Source organism: Podarcis vaucheri (assembly GCF_965113315.1).
Source record: "Podarcis vaucheri genome assembly, chromosome: 17".
NCBI lineage: Eukaryota > Metazoa > Chordata > Lepidosauria > Squamata > Lacertidae > Podarcis > Podarcis vaucheri.
Genome location: NC_138755.1, coordinates 1,576,072 through 1,598,741, shown reverse-complemented (window position 1 = coordinate 1,598,741; position 22,670 = coordinate 1,576,072). Strand labels below are relative to the sequence as shown.

The 22,670-nt window shown below is 46.8% G+C and overlaps 2 protein-coding genes across 4 annotated transcripts in view; one reads left to right on the top strand and one right to left on the bottom strand.

Moving 5' to 3' along the window:
• Window positions 1-22,670, bottom strand: part of SYN1 (synapsin I) — an 89,602-nt gene that overhangs the window by 30,481 nt on the left and 36,451 nt on the right. The gene's annotated exons all lie outside the window — the stretch shown is intronic.
• TIMP1 (TIMP metallopeptidase inhibitor 1) lies at window positions 12,187-22,442 on the top strand. Its single transcript, XM_082205911.1, has 6 exons — window positions 12,187-12,329; window positions 12,996-13,160; window positions 17,239-17,336; window positions 18,201-18,318; window positions 20,860-20,981; window positions 22,166-22,442. The coding sequence occupies exons 2-6, from the start codon at window positions 13,031-13,033 to the stop codon at window positions 22,370-22,372; spliced, it is 675 nt and encodes a 224-aa protein (XP_082062037.1). The 5' UTR covers window positions 12,187-12,329; window positions 12,996-13,030; the 3' UTR covers window positions 22,373-22,442.

Here is a 22,670-nt window from a genome sequence, read left to right as displayed (position 1 = left end):
ACCCCTTAACCTCCTCTTCTCCAGGCTAAACATGCCCAGCTCCCTTAGCTGTTCCTCATAAGGCATCGTTTCCAGGCCTTTGACCATTTTGGTTGCCCTCCTCTGGACACGTTCCAGTTTGTCAGTTTCCTTCTTGAACTGTAGCGAATAACATTCTAAATAAAGGCAAACTACCAGAATCATGGGAGGAGGCCTACATAACCCTGATTCCTAAGGGAACAGATCCAACATCAGTGAAGAACCACCAACCTATATCTCTTCTTAATAACGACTATAAAATATTTGCAGATATTCTAGCAAATAGATTGAAATGCATACTCAAAGACTATATTCATGCGGACGAAGCAGGATTTCTTCCAGGACATCATATGAAAAATAATATAAGATATGTAACAGATACTCTAGAGTATCTGGAAGTCAGAAATGAAAAACAGGCAGCATTGCTGTTTATTGATGCAGAGAAGGCATTTGACAACGTCTCCTGGAAGTTTATGGAAAAAAACACATTAGAGATGATAGGAGTGGGAGAAAATTTCTATAAAGGTATAAATGCAATATATTCGCAACAAAGAGCTAAATTAGTTATAAATAATAGCCTAACAGAAAACTGTAATATTAAGAGAGGTACACGACAGGGGTGTCCTTCATCCCCTCTGTTATTCATACTGGTGTTGGTAGTTTTGAATATGAACATTAGAAAAGAAAAGAACAAAAAGGGTATAGTTGTCAGAAATAAGACTTTCAAAGTAAAAGCCTTGCCAACGACCTGACTATAACTATGGAAGACCCAAAAGAAAGTGTGCCAATAGTGATAGAAAAGATTACAGAATTTGGGCTAGTTGCAGGCTTTAAACTTAATAAAGAAAAAAACCAAAATGTTAGTCAAAAATATGAGAGAAGAGGATAGATGAAAACTACAACACCTTACAGGACTGACAACTAGTAAGAGAATAAAATATTTAAGAATTTGGATTTCGGCAAAGAACATTAATCTATATAAAGACAACTATATACCAACTTGGAAGGAGATAAAAAGAAATTTGGAAATGTGGGACAGGTTAAGATTATCATTTTGGGGTAGGATCTCCACAATAAAAATAAATGTGTTGCCTAAAATACTTTTCTTATTCCAAGTCATCCTAGTAGTGGACAGTGCAAGACATTTTAAGACCTGGCAGAAAGACGTAACAAGATTCATTTGGCAGGGCAAAAGGCCGAGAATAAATTATAAACTTTTGACAGACAGTAGAGAAAGAGGAGGCTTTGCACTGCCAAATCTTGAGTTGCATTATGAAGCCGCATGCCTATCTTGGACCAAGGAATGGCTAGTATTGAAAAACACTGAAATATTAGATCTAGAGGGCTTTAATAATCATTTTGGCTGGCACACTTACTTATGCTATGACAAGGTGAGAGCCAACAGAGATTTTATGAATCATGTAATAAGAAGCACTTCACTCTGTATGCTGTCTGGAGAAAAAACAAGGGTATCATGGAACAAAACAGACCCTGGTGGTTGTCACCAATGGAAGCCATGACAGTAAAAAAGGTCAACATGATGAATGATTGGGTTACATATAAAGACATTCTTTGTGAAGAAGGCAACCAATTAAAACAAAAAATTTGAAGAAATAAAAAGTAGAATCAACAATTGGTTCCAGTACCATCAAAAACAAGACAAAAAGGGTTTTAGCAAAGAACTTCCAATGTTCGAAAGAGATTTGATATATAACGATGAGAAAATATTGTCCAAAATGTATAAAATCTTATTAGAATGGCCAGTGAAGGACGAGGAGGTAAAATCAGCCATGATAAAGTGGGCAAGAGATTTAGGTCATAACATACAACTCAGAATGGCAAAAATTGTGGAGGGAACACCTTAAGTTCACAGCATGTTATTTTATTAAGGAAAACTACATGAAGGTCTTCTATCGCTGGCATACAACACCGAGGAAATTAGCGATAATGTACAAAAATAATTCAGACCAGTGTTGGAAGTGTAAGGAGGTGGTGGGATGTACCATGTCTAGTGAACCTGTACAAGAATGAGGGAATTTTGGGATTCAGTCTATAACAAGTTGAAAAAGATACTCAAAATTTCATTTCCTAAAAAACCCGGGGCATTTCTTTTAGGGATTATTGGGAGTGAAATTCCATGAAATTTAAATAAATTATTTATGTACGCTACCATGGCAGCAAGAGTTTAGATTGCACAGAATTGGAAAAGTGAGATGATACCATCAAAAAAAGATTGGCTGATTAGACTGATGGAATACGCTGAGATGGATAAACTGACAGGACAGAGAAGGGATCAAGTGAAACAAAAATTTAGAAAAGACTGGAATATATTTAAACAATACCTGAAAGACCACTGTGGAGGATTAATTTTTTTGACTGGTTTAGATTAACTCTTGTAAATGAGAAACATCAAAAAGTAGTGAAAAATTGGTTACCAATAAAGGATCCAAGTAAGAAGGGGTGGGAATTCAGAAGTAATTAGAATATTAATGAGTCAAATGATTAAGAATATATATTTGTTTTTCTTTATTATGATTTAGAAACACATGTACATCAACAAGAAACTGAAACTTTATACTGTGATCTTCCATTTAGAAAGCAATTCTGTTGTTAAAAACCAATAAATATGAACTGGGGGGGGGGAGAGAAACCAGGCCCTAGATGTCAAATGACACTTGCAGAAACAAAGCTCTCCATTACACTTTTACGTCAGCACAACACCACACCTGGCGCAATCCAAAATGGTATTCCCTGGGTACTCTGAGTCATTTATATGAGTTTCGTGATGTACTGTTGCAACTGGATAGCAGGCCAGGCTTTGGCTTTTACAACTTCTTAGAAAGAGTTTATGCGCCTTAATTAACAAGATCTTGAAGGCCAAAGCAAGGTTTACATCTCAGAGCCTGAAGAACCAGGGGCAGGCAGCTTCCTGCTCAAAGTCCTAGAGCTGCATCGGAAATGACACAGTCCAGAAATGACTAAAGGCCAAATCTTTTTTTGCCCAGAGCAAAACCTGCAGCCAGCTCTAGGGTGGAGCAGTAGAACACCCACACAAAAATGCACAGCGATGCCTCATCCAGTGATGAGGTGCAATTCTGTACAACAGCTATTAAATAGGATTAGTAGCAATAACAGTAATTGAAATACTAAAATATCTTTTTTAAGTATGGTAAACTACTACTACTAGAGCAGTACAGTAGTAGTTTAATTTGCTTACTGCTGCCGCTGTTGCTGTTGTTTTCTTGCACCTACCACCAGTATTCTAGTCCAGCACACTAACCACTACATCACACTGGAAGTAAAACTCTAATTATTTCACTTTTGTCATATAAAAATGAGCAGGTGCTCATGCCTAAATAAATAAATGACCCCAGGAGGCAATCCATTCATCTTGCAAGCGCAGGGATCCTAGACTGGCAAGGGCCGCTCATCATCACTGGTCCTGAGACGGCATTCTCCAGTCATGAGCCTCCTGTCAGCTGAGCACCTCCAATCCCTCCAGTCCATATTAGCTGTTTTCTCCAGGAATCAATGCAGTTCATTCTACTCAGGTTTTCCATAAAATCTAGGTCATGTATTCAAGCAATTGCCGACCCAAAGCTAATAAAGCAGGACAGGGAGCGGGGAAGAAGTCTGGATATTTTGGTAGCAGGGGGATTCACAGCATGGCTCAAACCAGGGTTTAAATTGCAGAAAAACAACCACCACCCCACACTAACATATTTTAACAACACTTCCAGGCCACTTGTTTACTGAGCATATGTACTAATTTGTTTTGCAGGGGGAATGGAAGGTGTTGGCTATTTAAAGTGATCATCCATTCTGATTTGCTTGCAGGGAGGTGAGATGATGTTGCATCAAATCCAGCAAGTGCTTAGATCCTGCCTGCAGGCTTCCCACAGCCACTCTGAGGACCAGAATCCTGGGCTAGATGGGCCATTGGCCTGATCCAGCTGGGTTCTTCTCATGTTCCTAATGGTACCCCACATGTCCCAGCACATTTTCCTGTCACTTTTATTACTGCAAAAAGTCTGATCTTTGGGGCAAACACAAGACCCCTCAATCAAATCTAATTGTGCAACTTGCATTTGCCAGCAGGTGACAAAGGGCTCAGGCAGACTTCCTTTGGGGCTGCGTTTCTAGGCACACGTCTGTGCTTTAAAGTTCCATGTCCACGCGGGTTTTGTTTATTTGCTGTTTTTGTTTTACCCCGGTGCTTTCCCCTCAAAAACCTGCTCTTTATCGCTAAATCGGAACAACTGGCAGTTCACTGAAACCCCAAATAGGTGTTTGATCTCATTCAGCACTAAAGAGCAGGATTTCCTGGGGAAAGAATGGGGGGGGGGCGACGAAGACTAAAAAAGCACTCTGACACTGAGCTTGAAAGTGTGGACCTCTGCTTAGAAAGCACAGAGCAAAAAGTGAGTATGAATGAGCCCCGAATCCCATCAAAAATAGTGAAAGCCTTTAAGCGCACCAAGAACATTTTGTTGTTCTTATTCTGTAACGATGAAACACATCACATAAAGTCAGAAATATGGAGATGGGGAGGGAAGATGGCCCCTTCCTTTGACTTCCCCAAGGGGCCCATTTGTAAGGCAGACCAAAAATATAATAAACAGAGCCTTAAGTTACAAAAGAAGCCCATGAGTTCTTGAAGTGGAAAGGAAGGGTGCTTCATCGAAGCTGATGTAGGGTCCTTTCCATCCCTCCCGGGGCCCTGGATCAGGGAGAGCCCATCAGGCAGGCTCCTATGAGTCACTGTGGACTCTAGAAAACAGCTCTGGTCCTTTGATGGTGTGACTGGCAGTCATAATAGAAACTGTGTTGTAAGAAATCTATTTACTTTTAGTAATTTGTATTACCCTTTGGTTTTTCGTTTGTTGACTGTTTTTTCTTTTTAAAACTAATAAAGCAATTAAAAAAAGAAAAGAAAACAGCTTTGGTCAAGAGTCAGTGAGACATGCCACTTCTCCCTACCCCTTGAACAACAGATGCATTCATGCACATCACATGCTGCTTTGGACCCCCCCCAAAAAAAATTTTTTTCGAAAGCGTGTTGCTGTGCAGTGGGGTTGATGCTCAAGAATCACAGGTCCCACTGGACATAGAGGGATAACTGCACAGTTCTCTCTCGACCACAGTCCAGGGAAGCAGCACTGACTGCTGCAAAGACACAAGGTCACTGCCTGCACCATCCGTGGGCGTGGGTTGCAGCACTGCGTCAGCAAAAGCATCCACGCAGGGGAATGCAAAGGCATTGCATTTCCTGAAATGTACATTCATAACATGTGTAACTTGAAAATAAGACAGGCAGCATTATAATGTCCTTATAGAGATCTGAGGAGCAGTTCCATTTTTAATTCTGTTTGTCTCTCCTGCTTTAGAAAGGATAGCAAAAAGAAGTGAAAGGTACAGCAAATGGCAAATAATCCACAGGGTTGGAAGAGAATTTTCTGCATATGAAAGGGTTTGGGGATTTTTAGTTTATGGGTGTGTGTGCAATGAGGTGGGGAGATATGATAAACATGATATGTGAAGGAAGGAAGCAGGCAGAGATAGAATGGTCCTTCTCCCATAATACTAGAAACTGATTTGGCAACAGATTTGGGAGGCATGAATGTAGTCACCCCTCCATATAAGGCATTAACCAGCTTGTGGGATTTGGTGCCCAGAGGAAGTGGGGATGGCCACAAGCTTAGATGGCTTTCAAGGGAGACCAGACAACTCATGGAGGAAGGAGACTTGCTCTTACAAAAGGCTACTAGTCATGCTGGCTACAGGCCGCCTCCTAGATCAAGGCAGCGCGTCACTGACCACCAGTCTCTGGGGAAGAAGCAGCAGAGAGAGAAGGGATCTCGCATTCGCCTCCTGCCTTGGGGTGAGAAGTAGGGAACTAGTCTGACCCAGCAGGGCTTTTCACCTGCTGTTATGTTCTTTTACTACTATGAATGATGGTGATGATGATTCTATCTCCTTTCCACAAAGGAGTTCAGATGGTACACATGGTTTTCCCACTCCCCGTTTTATCTTCACAACAGCCCTGTGAGGGAGGCTGGTAACTCACCCAAGGTCACCTAGCCAGTTTCATGACTGAGTGGGATTTGAACCCAGGTCCTAGTCCAACACTCTAACCACTACACCACACATTATATGGATGGAGACGGAGCATAACATGATGGGACGTAGCTAAAGGAGGAGTGGAGACAGCTCACTCAACAGGCATCCCAAAGCCCTGATGGTCACTCGTGAGCCAGCCGTTGCTCCAGCTGAGATTTCAAGGGATGGCACCCCAAGCTCTCACGGATGAAGTCAGCAGAGGGCAGGAACTAGTGAGCCTGTTAGGGCTGAATGTGGGAAGCAGGTTGGAACCGCTAGACTTCTGCACTATCAAGTAGCCTAGGAGGTGCCTCCCATCACCAGGTGGCCTATGAATTAGAATTCTTAGCATTAGCATTCATATCCCTCACAAGGCAACTCAAGAGACTAATGAATTATTATTATTATTATTTTAAAAAACATAATGAAACACCATACAGTTTGTGAATATCTAAGTCAATTTACCTAAAAATAAAATAAAGCAGCAGCATAGAAGCAGTATTTGCAAAACAGTTCAATCATTTAAAACCTGTGGCACTGAGAGACTTTGTTTTAGAAAAGATAGTTCTTAAACAATGAATGACGTTTTTCAAAACACACTTAAAAACATGTAATGTTGGAGGGACCAGCTTCTCAGTGGGCCTGAGGGCCACCAGAGAGAAACCTCCTTCTCCCTGGTGGCAGCCGCAACCCTCCAGGCAGGGACATGGAAGGAATGCAGGGAGGGAACTCAACCAGTTCCCTGCAGGGCCTCTGTTGGTTGTCATGACAATCACTGGCAAAGCCCCTCAAACTGACAGGCATCTGGCTGCAAACCGACATTTTTGAAAACAGTCTGGAAGAAGAGGCCAATGAGCATGTTACAGAGAACATTTGTGTACATTGTATATGTCACATGTATATACTTGTATAGTTATACCAATATATTGTTGGTATGCGTCTTTCTCAAGAGAGAATGGAGTGCGTCTTTGGGAGTGAAGTCAAACCACTTTATTAGCAGCACCGAAGTCACCTTCGCCTGGGCCATGTGTCTGGAGGTTCTGGGCTGGCCAGACAACAAGACCCCCCCCCCAGTCTTGCTGCTGTGGGCCAAAGGAAAGCAGAGCAAGATGTTTGTCACTTGCTTTGACTGCAGGAGTTGCTGAGAGGAGGCAGCCAAAGCACAATCCAACCACCTCAGGGACTCCACTCTGGATTTGTGCAGGGTTTACTTCTTAGCATTTTATTACCCCAAAGATATCCCACAAGGCAGCAGAGGTCTAAGATCAGAGTTTTTCTTCTCCTAGATGGGCTTCCTTCTCAGGTGATGAGCCGCACCCGCCCCTCACATCCCTCTACAGCCTGGGCAGAAACCACCTTCTTGACTGGTGGACCCACGATCAGTCCTGTCTGCCCAAACTGCCAGAGCCTGTCTTCACTTGCAGGGGGGGTCCTTAACTGCTCCCAAGTCTCACCACAGACATGAGCTCACCATGAACATGGTAGCTACCAGCCTTAAACAAACGGCTCCTCTCCTGGCCTCCATTTCCTGCATCTGCAATAGAGGGATGATACTATAAAGGTAAAGGTAAAGGGACCCCTGACCATTAGGTCCAGTCGTGGCCGACTCTGGGGTTGCAGCGCTCATCTCGCTTTATTGGCCGAGGGAGCCGGCGTACAGCTTGACTGTGGCCAGCATGACTAAGCCACTTCTGGCGAACCAGAGCAGCGCACGGAAATGCCGTTTACCTTCCCGCCAGAGCGGTACCTGTTGATCTACTTGCACTTTGACATGCTTTTGAACTGCTAGGTTGGCAGGAGCAGGGACCGAGCAATGGGAGCTCACCCCGTCATTGTGGGGATTCAAACCACTGACCTTCTGATCGGCAAGCCCTTGGCTCTGTGGTTTAACCCACAGTGCCACACACGTCCCAGGGATGATACTAGTCTTCCTTAAAAAATAGTTGTTAAGCCTACTAAGTTGGTGGGTGTAAGGTGTTGTCAACCCCCTTAAAATGTTGTATAGATGCAAAGTATCTCCTCATTATTAATGATAACCATGATGTAAGACCAGAGTAGGGTGAGAGGATGAGAATTGCGAAAATATGCAGTATGGCCTGAGGCACGACACACATCACTCAGCTTCTGCCCCACCCATTCAACAGTCACTGTGTGGGCCCATTATCCTCCTCCTCCTCCTCCTCCTTCCTGACCTTCACCTTTTGGTTCCCATTCTGTTCCCCTTAAGTCACAGCTCCTCCCTGACTCCTGATGCCCTGAGGGGGCTTTGCAAAAGAGAAATGGGGGCAAACCAGGCAGGAGACAGAAGCCCTGGAGGGATGGGGAGTGAGGAAGCAGGAGGGAGCTGATGATGCTCCATCACCAGGGGCCTTCCCTGCCTATCTCACTTTCCCAATAACTTTTACTCATCCTTAAACACTGCAAATCAAACATAAACAAAAACACTGCCTAATTTCCTGCTGGTGATGAATGGAAAATCTCACTTTCCCTTTTCATTCAGCCGTTTCTTTGACCACAGCCTTCCTCCTGACCTTTCTCTCCTCAAACCATGGAGACACACAGGATAGAAATAGAACACAGGTGGCTCTTTTTCCAAACCCAGTCTACTTTGGCCCATTAGATCCCAGAGACATGCTGGAAAATTTGTGACTAGTAGATACCTACAATCCAAAGAACTGGCCGGTGAGTTTGAATTCCAGCCAAGAGGACAGATCTTCCCCCCTTCACACAAGCTGGACTGCAAACAGTCTGTTTTCTTTGTTCCTCGAGCAGAACATTCTGTGCCATCCCCCACTTCACCCAGTTGGAACCACCACAAGCTCACGGCAGGATGGAGTGCACCTTAGGCTGTGTCATCTGTGTAGTCCATGGATGAAGAGGTTGTTCTTGTCACCCTTGTAACCTCACTTCTGTCAGTGAGGGAACCGCCAGAAGGCCCTCGCAGCAAGATCTCAGTGTCTGCTGCCCAATCTCTTAAAACCATGAAACTAGAACATTGGGGACCTTCACACTTCTCATGCACCCTTCACTCTTGCAAATTAATTCCACACTCTTTTTTATTTTTGGTGCAAACAGTGGTTATTGCTAGGTTTGCACTGCAGCTTGAGAACCATGCTTAACCTCCATGTTGTAGTTTTGAACAAACCACATTTAGGAAAAAACCAGCAATGCTACCCATGGGTAGCTCTGGAAATGGAGGGGAGCGTTGGAAGCGGGAGTAGTACCAATGCCCTCAGGGTGATCTCACTTTCCTAGCTGTGGTTAGAAGACTGGGCAGCATCCATACTGAGCCTCCGTGTTTGCAGCAGAAATGTCTGCATATTGAAGGAGAACTCTTGCCAAGTTCATTTGCCCAGGCCTGCCCGTTCAGTTTCCTACAACCAGATCTTCTAGTCCTGGTCTTGGAAAGCAGGTGAGACTGGAAGGTTTGCACCCAACTTTGGAGCCAAGATAGGAAACGTGACCCCAGAATCCCCACACTCTAATGGAGCAACATTCAGGGCTCTTTATTTGCTGAGTTGTACTTCTGAGCAGTGGTGAAGAAAAGACCTAGGATCCCCTTTCCTGAGTCACACACCAGTGTGCAATTGTATGAGCCACCCGGTGACCTTCTGCGTGGTCCTTGAGCTCAGCACCAGGAGTGGGGGAACACGAAAGTCAGTAGCAGCAACATGTGCTGTAGAGGAACTTAGTCTTGAGCCATCACTGAGGCCAAACCAAGGTCAGGGATAGCTACGCAAGCACCACTTTTTCATATTATTTCTACAGCAATTAGCATCCTGCACTTTCAGGTTCCAACAGGATTCCCAAGGCGTCTTACAAAACAATGCAAAGTCCTTTTAATTTCACATATCAAAACATTATTGGGGAGATTATACACAATCACATTTCCATTATCATTTACACCTGCAAATGTTTCAGGTGATCACACCGCTTCATTTCTATTTGGTGCATGCCCCGTCACTTCCTGCTAAAATCCTGTCACCTTTTTATACCACAAAAATGCCGGTTTATTTTTTGTCCCACTTTTGCTGCACTAAGAGGGCGCCTCCAAACAGCAGTAACACAGTAACATTTGGAGAACATCATAGGACAAATAACAGAGCGGAATGATGTGCAGTCAGAAAGCCATCTATCATTAATGCACTAATATTGAGTCAATTACGTGTTGCAGAATATACCTGCAATAAACACACACACACACAGGGAGAGAGGGAGAGGGAGAGGGAGAGGGAGAGGGGGAGGGAGGGAGGGAGGGAGGGAGAGAGAGAGAGAGAGAGAGAGAGAGAGAGAGAGAGAGAGTCCTGCCTTCCCCCAAAGAATGCTGGGAACTGAAGTTTGTTAAGGGTACTGAGAGTTGTTAGGAGACCCCTCACGAGGCTACAATTTCCAGCACCCTTAACAAACTACAGTTCCCAGCATTCTTTGAGGGAAGCCACGATTGCTAAAGTGGTATAAGAGGGATTCAAAGGTAGGTGTAGCTGTGACCTTAGCTAACTTGAAAAGACATGCTTGTGAGGTTCTATGAATGGCACAGAAGTTGCACACACATTCCAGCTTGATCAGGGATAGTCTTGAGGCTCATCCTGAGAGACAGCAGAAGAGGAGTAGCAGAGGTGAGGAGACGTCATGGGGTGGTTTGGAAATGAACTTAGCTGCCAGTGTGACCTTTGGCCCTGAAGAAAGCTAGGAGCTCAAAGGAGGTGGAAGTTTTTGTGTTTGCATAGAATTATTTTCACAGGGCTCTTCAACACTCTTCTGCACTTTCCAGAAACATCTTAAGACTTATTATTACTGATAATAATATTTAGTAGTCACTCTTCCCACAAGTGACCTAAAGCAACTTACAAACACAATATAAACTCTAAAACTAATTACAAAAAACCCAATGAAAACCTTAAAGAACCCCACAACTATACAATTAAAAGACATAACTTAGAGAGCCTGCCCCACTAAAGGAGGCCACAAGGACTTGAAATTCTTAAGGGCCTGGCAACTAAAAATAAAGGTTGCAGCAGGCAAGCCTCCCTGGGGAAAGCACTCCAAAGCAAGGAACACCCTGAAAAAGCCCATTTGCATGTTGCCAGACTTGCACCCGGAGCTCCTGGCTTGTTTCCGTGCAAAAGCTCATCTTGTAGCCAAGTTATTTTCCAAACTACCCCATTTCTGTTCTGACCAGCTTTCCCAACTGGGTGAATGGTTGTCTCTGCCATGGTTGTCTCCTTTTATTGTGTTTCAGTTCACCTGCAGTTATTTTCTCTGCTGTTTTTGCTATACTATGTACATCGCCCTGAGACATATATGCGAAAGGCAGTTAATTAAGAGGAGGAGGAGGAGGAGGAGGAGGCAAACGGAGCTTTCAGAGTCTCCAAGAGGTGCAGAAATCTGCCTCACTCCCTTATGAATTGCTTCCTGCAATCTCCTGTCATCGGAATGCTTATTTTACCAAAAGAGAAGTTCTGTGAAACTCAGAAGCTTGCCCAGACTTAAAAATCACAGACTGATTCGTTCAGTAAGAAATGCCATCTGCATGGATAGCTCAGTTGGTTAGAGCCTGGTGCGGATAATCCAAGTTTGCAGGATTGATCCTTGCACGGGACAGCAGCATATTCCTGCTAATTCAAGGGGTTGGACTCTGGAATTAGATGATCCTCAGGGTCCCTTTCAACTCTACAGTTCTATGATTCTATCTCACTTATTCAGTATGCCAATTTCTGTGACACGAAGGTAGTTACCAACACACTGTAAACCGGAAGAACGAAGGAGGAAATTTCAGTGATCAAACCGAGAAGGAAAGAGTCTAGTCCAGAGTACAAGAGTAACACTCGGGGAGCTCCAGAGGGATGCGCGTCTTAGAAGCCAGCCGTCGAAACAACCACCATCACTTTCTTTCAATTAAGCGAGTAATCCCAAACTTCCGCTCACCCTTTTTTTTGGGGTGGGGGTGGGGTGGGGGGTGGGGGCTGCAGCGGCTCCCTCCGCCTTCCCCGTCTCTCCCTGAAGGAAGATTCTTGAGGCAAGAGGCGCTCCACCCTGGCCTGGCTCGCTCAAAACCACAGGCGGCTGCTGCTGCTGTCACGCCCATTTGGCAGCCCAGGCAGGGGGAGGAGAGGCGAGGGAAAGTGGGGCGAGCCTTAAATACCAGCCCGAAAGCCCAGGAGCTGCAGGCTGAACGGGCAGCGCACGGCCAGAGAGCAGCGGCAGAGAGCAAGGTGAGCGAAGGGCCCCTGGCAGAAAGACCCCTCAGCCCCCAGACCTGTGGGGGAAGGAAGCCGACGCGCGTCTGCGGATTCCCAAGGCGCCCTCTTCTGCCGGCCCCGGTTCCTCCCGGCAGTTTCCTACGCTGGCCCAGGAATCTCAGGCGCTTGACTGCCCTTCCTGCTAAGGCTTCCCCCTTTCAACCCACTGCCCCAGCCCGGGTGGGGGGTGTCCCCATAGGGAGAGGAATCCACTGCACAGCTTGGGTGGCACCCACCCAGGGTGGAGGGAGCTGCCCCTGGGGTCCTTCCCGCCTCTCCCCATCAGTGGCGTAGCGTGGGGGGTGCAGGGGGGGCCGGCCGCACCGGGCGCAACATCTGGGGGTTAGGGTTAGGGGGCGCAAATCCACGGGTTAGGGGGCGCAAATTACTTGCCTTGCCCGGGTGCTGACAACCCACGCTACGCCACTGCTCCCCATGCCAAGTGATCCTTCTCTCCTCCCACCCCTGATTTTCGATCCTGCCCAACCCACAAAACCGGGACACAAAGAGCTTTGTTCAGCCAGGGTTAGAGAACTGCCTTGCAGGTGCTACTCTGTGGATGATGTTCCCACCCCTTTTTCTGAAGGTCCCTCTCCTGAAACAACTCTCTCTCTCTCTAACTCTCTCTGTGCCTTCCAGGTCACGACTGAGTCACTTCTCTCCTTGGGTTAAAAATGGACACCTCTAAAGTGTGTGGGTTCCTGACGGCCAGCTTCCTCCTTCTGGTTCTGCTGGGGGATCCAACTGCAGCCTGCTCCTGTGCCCCCCGGCACCCCCAATCCGCATACTGCTATGCTGATGTTGGTGAGTCTCTGGACGCTGCTACGTCCATGCACTGCCCTCCTCTGGGCACTGTCTGACTTCCTCTGCCCTTTGGGGCACAGCTTCCCCTTTGACTGCTAATGCTCTTCCTTGTCCCTGCATTGGGGGGGGGCTCATGCTCAGGCATTGAATGTGGCCCTCGTCAGCCCTCTGGACTCTTCCCAGGACCACACTCCTCATTTGTCCTGCTCCACGTATTCCTCACATGTTTTTGCCTGGCTATTCTGTTTCCTTAAACAGTCGTAATGCCTCTTGCTTGCCTGGCTAGAAGTGTGTGAATGCAACCTACTGTAAAAAGGCAAGCCCCGCCCACTTTTACCTCTAGTCCCTCCTACCACTAGGTCATGCAGCCCCCAAGAAGGTTGTCCATGAGGTAATGTGGTCGTCTGCCTCTGTCCTAGATGTTTGACAGTGGAACAGATTCCCACAAGAGGTGGTGGACTCTCCTTCCTGGGAGGTTCTTAAGCAGAGGTGGGCTGGTCATCTGCCACGTATGATTTAGTTGAGTTTCCTGCACTGCAGGGGGTTGGACTAGATGACCCTCGGAGTCCCTTCCAGCTCTATAATTCTATGATTCCATGATTCTGTGAATTCTATCCATCACTCCCATAAACTGAAATTCACCACTATGCCCCAGGGTTGCAAATAGCCACTTGCCTGGTAGACCTAATACAAAGGTATTTTTTATAAAAGGGAAGACCATTGTTCTCTAACATGTCTCAGGCTACATTAGGCTGTAGACAGGCCACAAACTATATAGGTGCATAAACAGGCTAGTAACTAAGTTGGCAAATCTACACATTCCCCCCTTCCTGTACCAACAGCCTGTGTGTTCGCATCCAGTCATTTAAAGGGTTTGATGGCATACCAGTGCCACTTGAGTAGTCAGACTTCAGGAGTGTGATTTGAAGTCACTAGCAATGCTTTCACTCTGGATCACTTCCCTGTGGTGAGCGCTTATACCCAGAAGAACCGCCCATCATCTCGGCATGCCTAGGGCAATTGGATTGAGGGGGGCTTCCAGACTCTCATTCTTTTCAGATGGGAGACTGGCAAATTCTGGTTGCACAGTTGTAGTTGAAAGTTTGTAGGTAGGAAAGTGAGGAGGAAATGCGCTGGAAAGCACAGAACCCCCTCACTTTGGTGCATTGTCATCTAACATCCTCACAGAAGCCTCTGAATAATTGCTCATTAAATAGCCAGTGTCATCTAAACTCCCTGCAAACAAATCAGGACACAGAGTCAATAAACAGGTTATCTGGAAGCGCCCCAAGATGGTGATGAGGATGTTGAAGATGAGGATTCTAGCAGGGCTCTTGGGTCTTCCTCATCTTCAGCTACCTCACCTGGATAAGTTTGGCAATTGAACCTTCCCCCAACAATTCATCTCCATCCCAGAAAAAGCTTCACATGCGAAATTTCTGCAAACCAGGCAGTTGTTAGAAGTGCAGGAACCCAAACACCACACAAACCGAAGGTTGGCAGCGCAAATGGAAACTTGGTCATATATCATGGTATGCTGAGGTTTTATCCCCTCTAAACGCTCCTGGAACTGTTTCAATACTTGTGCTTGCTAACACCCCCTTAAAAGGGCTTCAGAAGCATTTTTAAGTCCTGCAATAGTGCACACTTGATAATAAGTAAATATGCCCTGCACTGCCCCCTGCTGGCAGTATACAATCGATAACGTCTTCCCTAATGTACCTCAGCTACAGTCGGTATAGAATCCGGCAATTAATTTCGCCCCCCAGAACTGTCACCAGGAAACTTTGACCCTGTCACTGAAATAAATTAGGCAAATGGGCATGTTTAGCTGGTAGGCTAGAGTCTAATTTAAAAAAGTGCCTCTTTCTTTTCTTGTCTCTTTTTAAAAAAGATTTTTTAACATAAAATGATTCTGGGCTGTTTTATTTTATTACACATTCTAAATTTGGGGTGGGATGCAATGCCCCACTATTACAAATCTTCCATCTGCACAAGCACTTCAGCCAGATGGAATGACACCCCCTCTTGTCCCTTCCGTCTGCTTTTCTGCAGTTCTCCCAGCCTCCCCGCCACCAGCCAGTTCCAAGGAGAAGTGGGGAGCTCTTTTGTGCAAGCAGAAGTCCTTGCACAGGGCTTCCTCTGAAGGGGCTCCTTAGGTGATTCACCCTTTGAATTTTTAAGATTTCTGTTCTTTCCTTGAATGAAATAAAGTGGTTGGGATTGAAAGAGGCTCAGGACTCATATAACACTGAGGTGGGGAGCAGGAGGGCAATTGCAGACAGATATCACCAGTGTGACTGAATACAACAGAACTTATTTGGTTTACATGTTCTAAACCCTGATCTCAGCTGCTATCAATATATTATTATGCCACTAGTAACAAAAATTGCAATCGCAGGTCTTTTATCAAGTCAGACCAGTGCTTTTCAGGGGGTCCTCAAGGGGACACAGTGCCGGCACCTCTTTTGTTGTTGTTAAAAAGTGTGACACTTACTGTAACAACTTCATGGTGAGTGCCAGCACCTATTTTTCTAGAAAAAGGCACTGGGTCAGACTATTTGCCAACCTTGCCTAGTATTGTCTACTCTGATTGGCAGCAATTTTCCAGGGAGGGTTTCCCCCCATCATCTGCTCCCTGATCCTTTTAAACTGGAGGCACCAGAGACTGACTTTGGGAGCTCCTGCATGCAAACATAGGAAGCTGCCTTATACCAAGTCAGAGTACTGCACTATCTAGCTCAGCATTGCCTACACACTGACTGGCAGCAGCTCTCTGGGGTTTCAGAGATGGGACATTCCCAGCCCTACCTGGAGATGCTGGGGATTGAACCGGGAACCTTCTGCATGCAGAGCAGATGCCCTGCCCCCAGCGACAGTCCCTCCAAGGACCTAATCAGAGGAGAGCACTAGCTAGGCCCATCACAAAGCGGTAGTAATTTGAGTCCTCTTTGGTTGCAGACTCACAACACAGCACAGAGAAAGCAGCTTCCCTGGCTGGACTAGGGGGAGAAGCTCAGAGTGGGATTTCCACTTGCAGTCCAATCAAAACACACACACACACACACACACACACACACACACACACACACACACACCCTCCCTCCTCCTGCTCAGTTTCCTCCAAAAGCCTGCTTGGAGGGAGGTTATGGGAGAGCCTACAAAGAGGATTACATCTCACTTTGCATTTCCTAGCAGATCTATGACAAAAATGTGAATGATCTACAGCCGAGTGTTAAAATGCAAGTGGTGTTTCAACAACTCCAGTACATGAACACAGCTGCAGGAATCTGTCCAGTGGCTTTTTAGGAACTCTGAAAAGCGTCACCAGGATCCCCCCCCCAAACTACTGAAGACTTCCTTGTTCCAGCAAGCTTTTGTTTTGTTTTTATAATTTGGTTTTAATGGCTGAATTTGCCCCCTTCTTCATTGAGCCCTTGTATTGCTGTTTGTAATGCAGTTTATTGTTGTAAGCTGCTCAGAGTGGCACATTTTGCACTGAAAGAGCAGAATCTAAATGTCTACATTAAAAACACCAGGTGGTCACAGCCCGCTCTCCACTTTTTGTGTTCAGGGGGCTTTTGATATCAGATGGCCAGCACAGTCAGAGGTGAGATGATGGGAGGTAGTCTGTATGGAGGGCATCACTGACTTAACTCCAAGGGGAGGCATCCTTGTTAGAAGTTGGACTTCAAAACTCTGACCCTTACAAGAGAAAGAGAGTGTAGTTTTATGGGGAAATCGAGTGTGAGGAAGGGGAGCCTGTGGTGTCCTCCATATGTGGTCAGGCTCCAAAGCCCATCCACCTCAGCCAGCAGAGCCAAGACTTAGGGGAGATGGGAGTTGTAGTGCAGCAACATCTGAGGGCCAGGGGTTCCCTGCTGCAGGTCTGGGTGTAACTCTGAGGCTGCAGAGCAGACAAATCACAGAAGAAACCATAGCCGAGGTGACACGATTCCATCCCTCCTTAGGGTATAGCATAATGGGAGAGAGGCGTATGAAAGTCAAGGTCAAAAGCCAGGAGAGCTGGGGAGAATGGAAGAAAAGCTGTGATGCAATACCGTTTTTTCCTCTGCAGTGATCCGGGGTAAATTTGTGGGAGTCAGCAAGCAGCAGGTGAACATCTCCATAGGGGAACCAGTGTGGTGGATGCGACACGAGATCAAAACCACCAAGGTGAGCTTCTCCCGCTACTATAATGTAACCCAGAGACTCGCCAGTGGGATCCCCTAAAGCCGCCCTTATGCTGGTGGGCAGGACAAGCTGGTGGAGATCCCATTCCACAGCCAGCGAGCCTGCTGGGATCTACGCAGCAACAAAATGCAGCAGTCATGTGTTCCTCATCCTCAGCAGCTCCTTCCCTCTTCCCTGAAGATGCTGCCTTTGCTGAGCCTACAAACTTCCCATGCAAAGTGAGCACTTTGCCTCTCTTCCTTGCAAGCTTTTGCAGAGAGATGCAGCTGTCCAGGCTCTGGACTGCCACCCAGGACGCATTCTCAGAACTGCTGGGTCCCCCCCCTTTCCTTTGTTTTCATCCTCACCTCCCACTCCCTGCAACACCCACTAGATGGGAAGGGGGGGCTGCAAGGTGCCCTTGAGCTCTGAGGATGCTTGTCTGGCAGGAAAACAGCCTGCAGCACAAAGGCAAAATGTACATGGCTAAGGATGCTTTTGCCTCTGGCCCCACCACTCGTGGCGTGCAGCCCTCAGGTTCCCTGCCTCTGAAGGCTGTCTGCACCCCGAGGCCTCCGCAACACACTGACAGCTACTCCCTTGAGCTCACATGAGGTGGCAAAAGATTGAGCCTTCTCAGCAGTAGACCCTTCTTCAGCATTAAGGTGATGATGATGATGATGATGATGATCATCATCATCAGTTAAATTTATGGGGCTTGAACAATCATGAATGCAAGACATGTACTCCGCCTGAGCTACAACCTCTTCCCCACTTCTGTAAGAGCCGGGAAGAGTCCTGTCCCTGCACCTGTCCCTCTATTGGCCCCTTCCTGGTCACTGACCCACCTCCCCCCCCCCTGCACAGGTGTACAAGGGTCCTGAGGAGATGCAAGATGTCCGTTTCCTCCACACTCCTGCCATGGAAAGCCTCTGCGGCTATGAACACAAGGGTCCTCTCAAAGGAGAAGAATATGTCATTGCAGGTATGGTGCGCCGTCTTTTTGCCAGGGAGCACTTGGGGCAAATTGAAACTCACAAATAACCCTGAGTGAAAGAAGGCAGGCCTATGCGCACTCTGCTCACAGTCATTTGAGGGCAGCATGGATTTGTCAAGAGGAGCACCATGTCACCGAGGTCTAGATATGTGGGGAGTGGCTATGGTACCCTTTGCACATGCTCAGAGGCACCCCCTGCCAAACTGCACAAGGAAGGATAGACAGCTCTAGGGCCCTTCCAGGATCAGGGCCTGCCCCGTCACAGGAACAAAAGCCTTTGGCAGCAGGTTCGAAGTTCCCACTGATAAGGAGCAAATTGTCGCTTGCATGCTGTTTGACAGGAGCAGGCACCAATGAATTTTCTCTCTCAGGTGTCTAAATGTCTTGAACCACCACGAGTGAGAGAATAGGGAAATACAGGGGTGAAGAGGCTGTGACGGCCACCAAGTCAGATGGCTTTAAAGGAGAATTATACAAACTCATGGAGAATGAAGCCATTAGTGGCTACTAACCAGGATGGCTCTGGTCAGACCACTGGCAGGCTCTGAATCACAGTTGCAGGAAAGTGCAGGAGGGGAGAAGACTCTTCTGCTCAGCTGCGGCTGCTGCTGCCTGGTTTGCATCTGGTTGGCCTCTGTGAGAACAGGATGCTAGGCTAGATGGGCCTGATCCTGCAGGGCTCCACTTATGTTCTTAGAAAGTGCCAACCAGTGTAAGGGTTTGGCGATATCCTGAATGGTTTTGTTCTGCGGTTGCTTTGACACCCATCTGAATCTTCTCCTCTTTCTGGACCAGCCACAACCAGCCCAGGGCTTTCGTGACACCCAGGACTGTGTCACTCACAAAGCTCCCCTCTTAGAAGAGAGGAAGAACAAGTCAGCCTCATGCAAGACCTCCTTGGGAGCGCTGGGTTCTGGACAGGAGCTCACAAAAACGGGTTTGGGGAGGTTTTTCAGTGGAAGGCTGTGAAGTTACAAGATTTCAGGAGGACGTTACGGAGAATCACCAATCAGAAACAAAGCAGTCTTGAAACCTTTCCAGGTGCAAATCATATTGAAATCCTGTGTAACCTCCCTGATACCGTCATGAGCACAAATCACCATGAATACCCAAGGAAAAGGGCATCCAGAGTAGCCCTTATACTGTAGATTTTGAACATTTTAGTCCCAGCTTTTGTCAGAGAGCTCAGGCCTGATCTAGACCAACAGCTTAATTCAGGGGTGCCCAAACTTTTTTCAAAGATGGCCAGATTTGATGAAGTGAACAGGCATGAGGGCCGACCAAAGTTGTTGAGCTTTTTTTATAGGATTGAAGTTGTTGAGCTAGGATTTAACCCCAAACTTGATGAGCTTTTTTAAGGATTTTACCCCAAGGACATATATTGCAACAGGGCCCGGATTAAATCGACCGGTGGGCCAGCTTAGGCCCCCAAAACAGACTTTGGACATGCACTCCTATGTGGACAGCACCTCTTCAGAATACAGGAGCGGGATTGGTCAACTGAATGCTCTCCCATGGAGGCAGGTGGAATAGTTGCTGCACAAAGGATGCCAGCATCTCATGGATAGTTTTGGGGCAGGCCAGAATGCCTCCTCCCGCCAACAGCCAATTTTTCTATGTGCAGTCAGTGAGTTGTTCTTTTAAATGGATGAGTAATCAAGAATGTGAGCACCCCTACAGTCAAAGATGACACCACCCAGGAATAGTTTTATCTCACAGTGAGCGCTTGCCTAGGCTGGCCTCAAAGCTGCTTGTAACAAAAGAATGTGAACAATATGTTTTCTGCTCTAGTGGCCAAAACCCCCCCAAAATAAATAAACACAGCATGTCTTTTTGAAAGGGCAGCTTAATAACAGAGTAGATTGCCTAGGAAACTAGTGAAATCTCTTTTCTTCCCAGGGATACTTTAGCTATGGGTCATGATTCCAAAGAAACACAAGAAAACACATAATGTCATTTGGGGCATGAAATTCAACTGACTGAGAATATCAGCTTTCATTTAATTAAGAAGAAGCAGTGGCAGCAGGTTTCTAGCCCTTGTATTTTTAAAGATCTGTTATGACAGCGGAAATCTCAAAAAGCAGAGGGAAGGCTGAATGAGATGCTCAAAGGGGTTCAGTACCTCACGTGGCTTTCTAACCTGAGCCATGACTACCAAAGTCAGAATAGATCAGGCAAAACTAAACAAATGATGCAAAAAAAATGACTCATACAAAATGGTCTCATATGAATTATGTACTCAGGTCACACAATTCAATTTTTGGGGAGCATGGAATTTGCATTTGTCCAGGAAAAGATTTTTTTATTACACACATACACACCGAAGGGCAGATTATGCACAACCCTGCTTATGCTTGCAAAGATGCGCGGAGTTATTGATAAACCTTCAAACCTCTCATCAGGTTACAATTTTAGTTATGAAAGCAAGGTCTGGGGGTGACAAGGCCTTGTGAGCAAGTCCTCTATATTCTCTTCCTCCATATTTACACTTAACTTTTCTGTCTTACCTGTTTTTTCACCTCCCAACAGGCATGCTGGAAGGTGACCGTGCCATGATCACGGCCTGCTCCTTCATCGAGCCGTGGTCTCAGCTGTCCTTTGCACAGAAGCGAGGCCTGAGTTCAGACTACAGCAAGGGCTGCAACTGCACAGTAAGTACCTGGCCCCCAGCAGACCCTTTCAGAGGGACCCCAGGGACAGGAGGGCATATGCTTGCAGACGGGGCAGGCCCTCCAGCAGAAAGCATGCACCCTCTGAAGAGCTCTGTCTAGCTCAAAAGCCAACGTCATTGGCAGCAAAGGGTATAATGAAAGACGTGCTTCCTTATCTGTTATACGTATGGGCTGCCATACGTCCGGGATTACAAAGGCAGAATTGATGTGGGGGGAGGGGGGGTCCGAAAGGTGGCGCTTTGTCCTGGGGTGTCCTGGTTTTTATTTTTTGAAATATGGCAACCCTATTTGGACCCTAATTTATTTTTTAACAGGAACCATATTTTAAACTGAGCAAGGATTGAGGGGTCAGCAGCACTGACTCCACCCATTCACCCTCTTTGACATGACTCAGGGCTCCCTCCTTCATCCCCTTTTCTCCAGTGTGGAGAGCAAGGGAGTCTTTGGCGAAACTCTCCCCCATTTGATCTCCCTGAGTGGAAGAGAATGACTATGAATTGTTGGGAACTATGGGCTTCCCCATGGGAAAGCCCTGTGGGGCAGCGTGAGTCCTCACGATTAGGGCAAGGCAGAGCTAGCACACCCCCCGCTGCAATGTCTGGGGTGCAGCGGAACTGGTAGGGCAGGAGGCAGGGAGACCAACAGTAGGTGGCGCCAGAGCCAATGACAGGCACAGAGACCCCCAATAGGATGTTAAATTTTATAGTTCATTAACAACCAAAGAAGAATGGATGGAGGCAGCATCCAGATCTTCATTTTTCCAAAATGTAAGTAAGAAGCCAGGCAAGTGGGGGCTGGCTGAGGGCAGAATGAGGTTGGTGGAGCAGTGCCCCATTTGCCCTCCTGCAGGACCGGCTCACCCATGAGGCAAGGTGAGGTCACTGCCTCAGGCAAGACGATTCACAGAAGAAGCAGATCCAGATATGGATCTTATCCCACCTCACTTGTTCCTGATGTAGATCTCCCCCTCCCCCTTCTTCCCTGGTGGGGAGGGGGTGCCATTTTCTGGCTAACCTCAGGTGCCAAAATGTCTTGGGCCCGTCTTGTCCTCACGGACCAGCTTCCACTGGTCAACAGAGGTGGGGGATGGGATGTTGCTATGATGCGTGAGGGGGGGGTCTGTCCACTCATGTTTCTGTGTGTCACTCTTCCTTCAAAAAAAGGTTGTGCCTTGCAATTCCATGCCGTGCTCCATCACTTCTGACAACCAGTGCCTGTGGACAGATGGGATCATGTCCAGGATATGGGATGGCTTCCAGGCCAAACGCTTGGCTTGCCTGCCCCGGGGCGAAAGCATCGGCCTCTGCACTTGGCAGTCGCTGAGCACTCAAGGGCCGGGCTCCCTTCGCAAAATTCTCCTGAGGCAGTGATCTCTTTGTGGACCCTTCCCTCCCTATCTCTGGATTGTTTCTTTTAAAAATAAACATCAGTTCCAAACCACCTTCTCTGCCCCCGCCTGTTCTTCCTTGTTCGTTCTTTGCCTGGAAAATCTGAAGTTTCTGTTAAGAGCAAGCCTCTAGTACTTTTTCTGGAAGAAAAACCAGAAGAGCCAAAACGTTTTCTGCAAAAGGCATAGAGCCAGGGGAAGTTGTAGATGTTGTTCTTCAGTGGTCAGGGAGAGAATCTTCTTCAAAATGAGCCGTAGAGCCCTTCCCACCTTGACATTTT

What these genes read in the sequence shown, in the direction of transcription:
- TIMP1 (XM_082205911.1), top strand. Translation starts at nt 13,031, where the DNA reads ATGGACACCTCTAAAGTGTGTGGGTTCCTGACGGCCAGCTTCCTCCTT. An exon ending in ACGAGATCAAAACCACCAAG is followed by an intron (nt 17,337 to 18,200) that starts GTGAGCTTCTCC and finishes CCCCCTGCACAG; the next exon opens with GTGTACAAGGGTCCTGAGGA. An exon ending in AGAAGAATATGTCATTGCAG is followed by an intron (nt 18,319 to 20,859) that starts GTATGGTGCGCC and finishes ACCTCCCAACAG; the next exon opens with GCATGCTGGAAGGTGACCGT.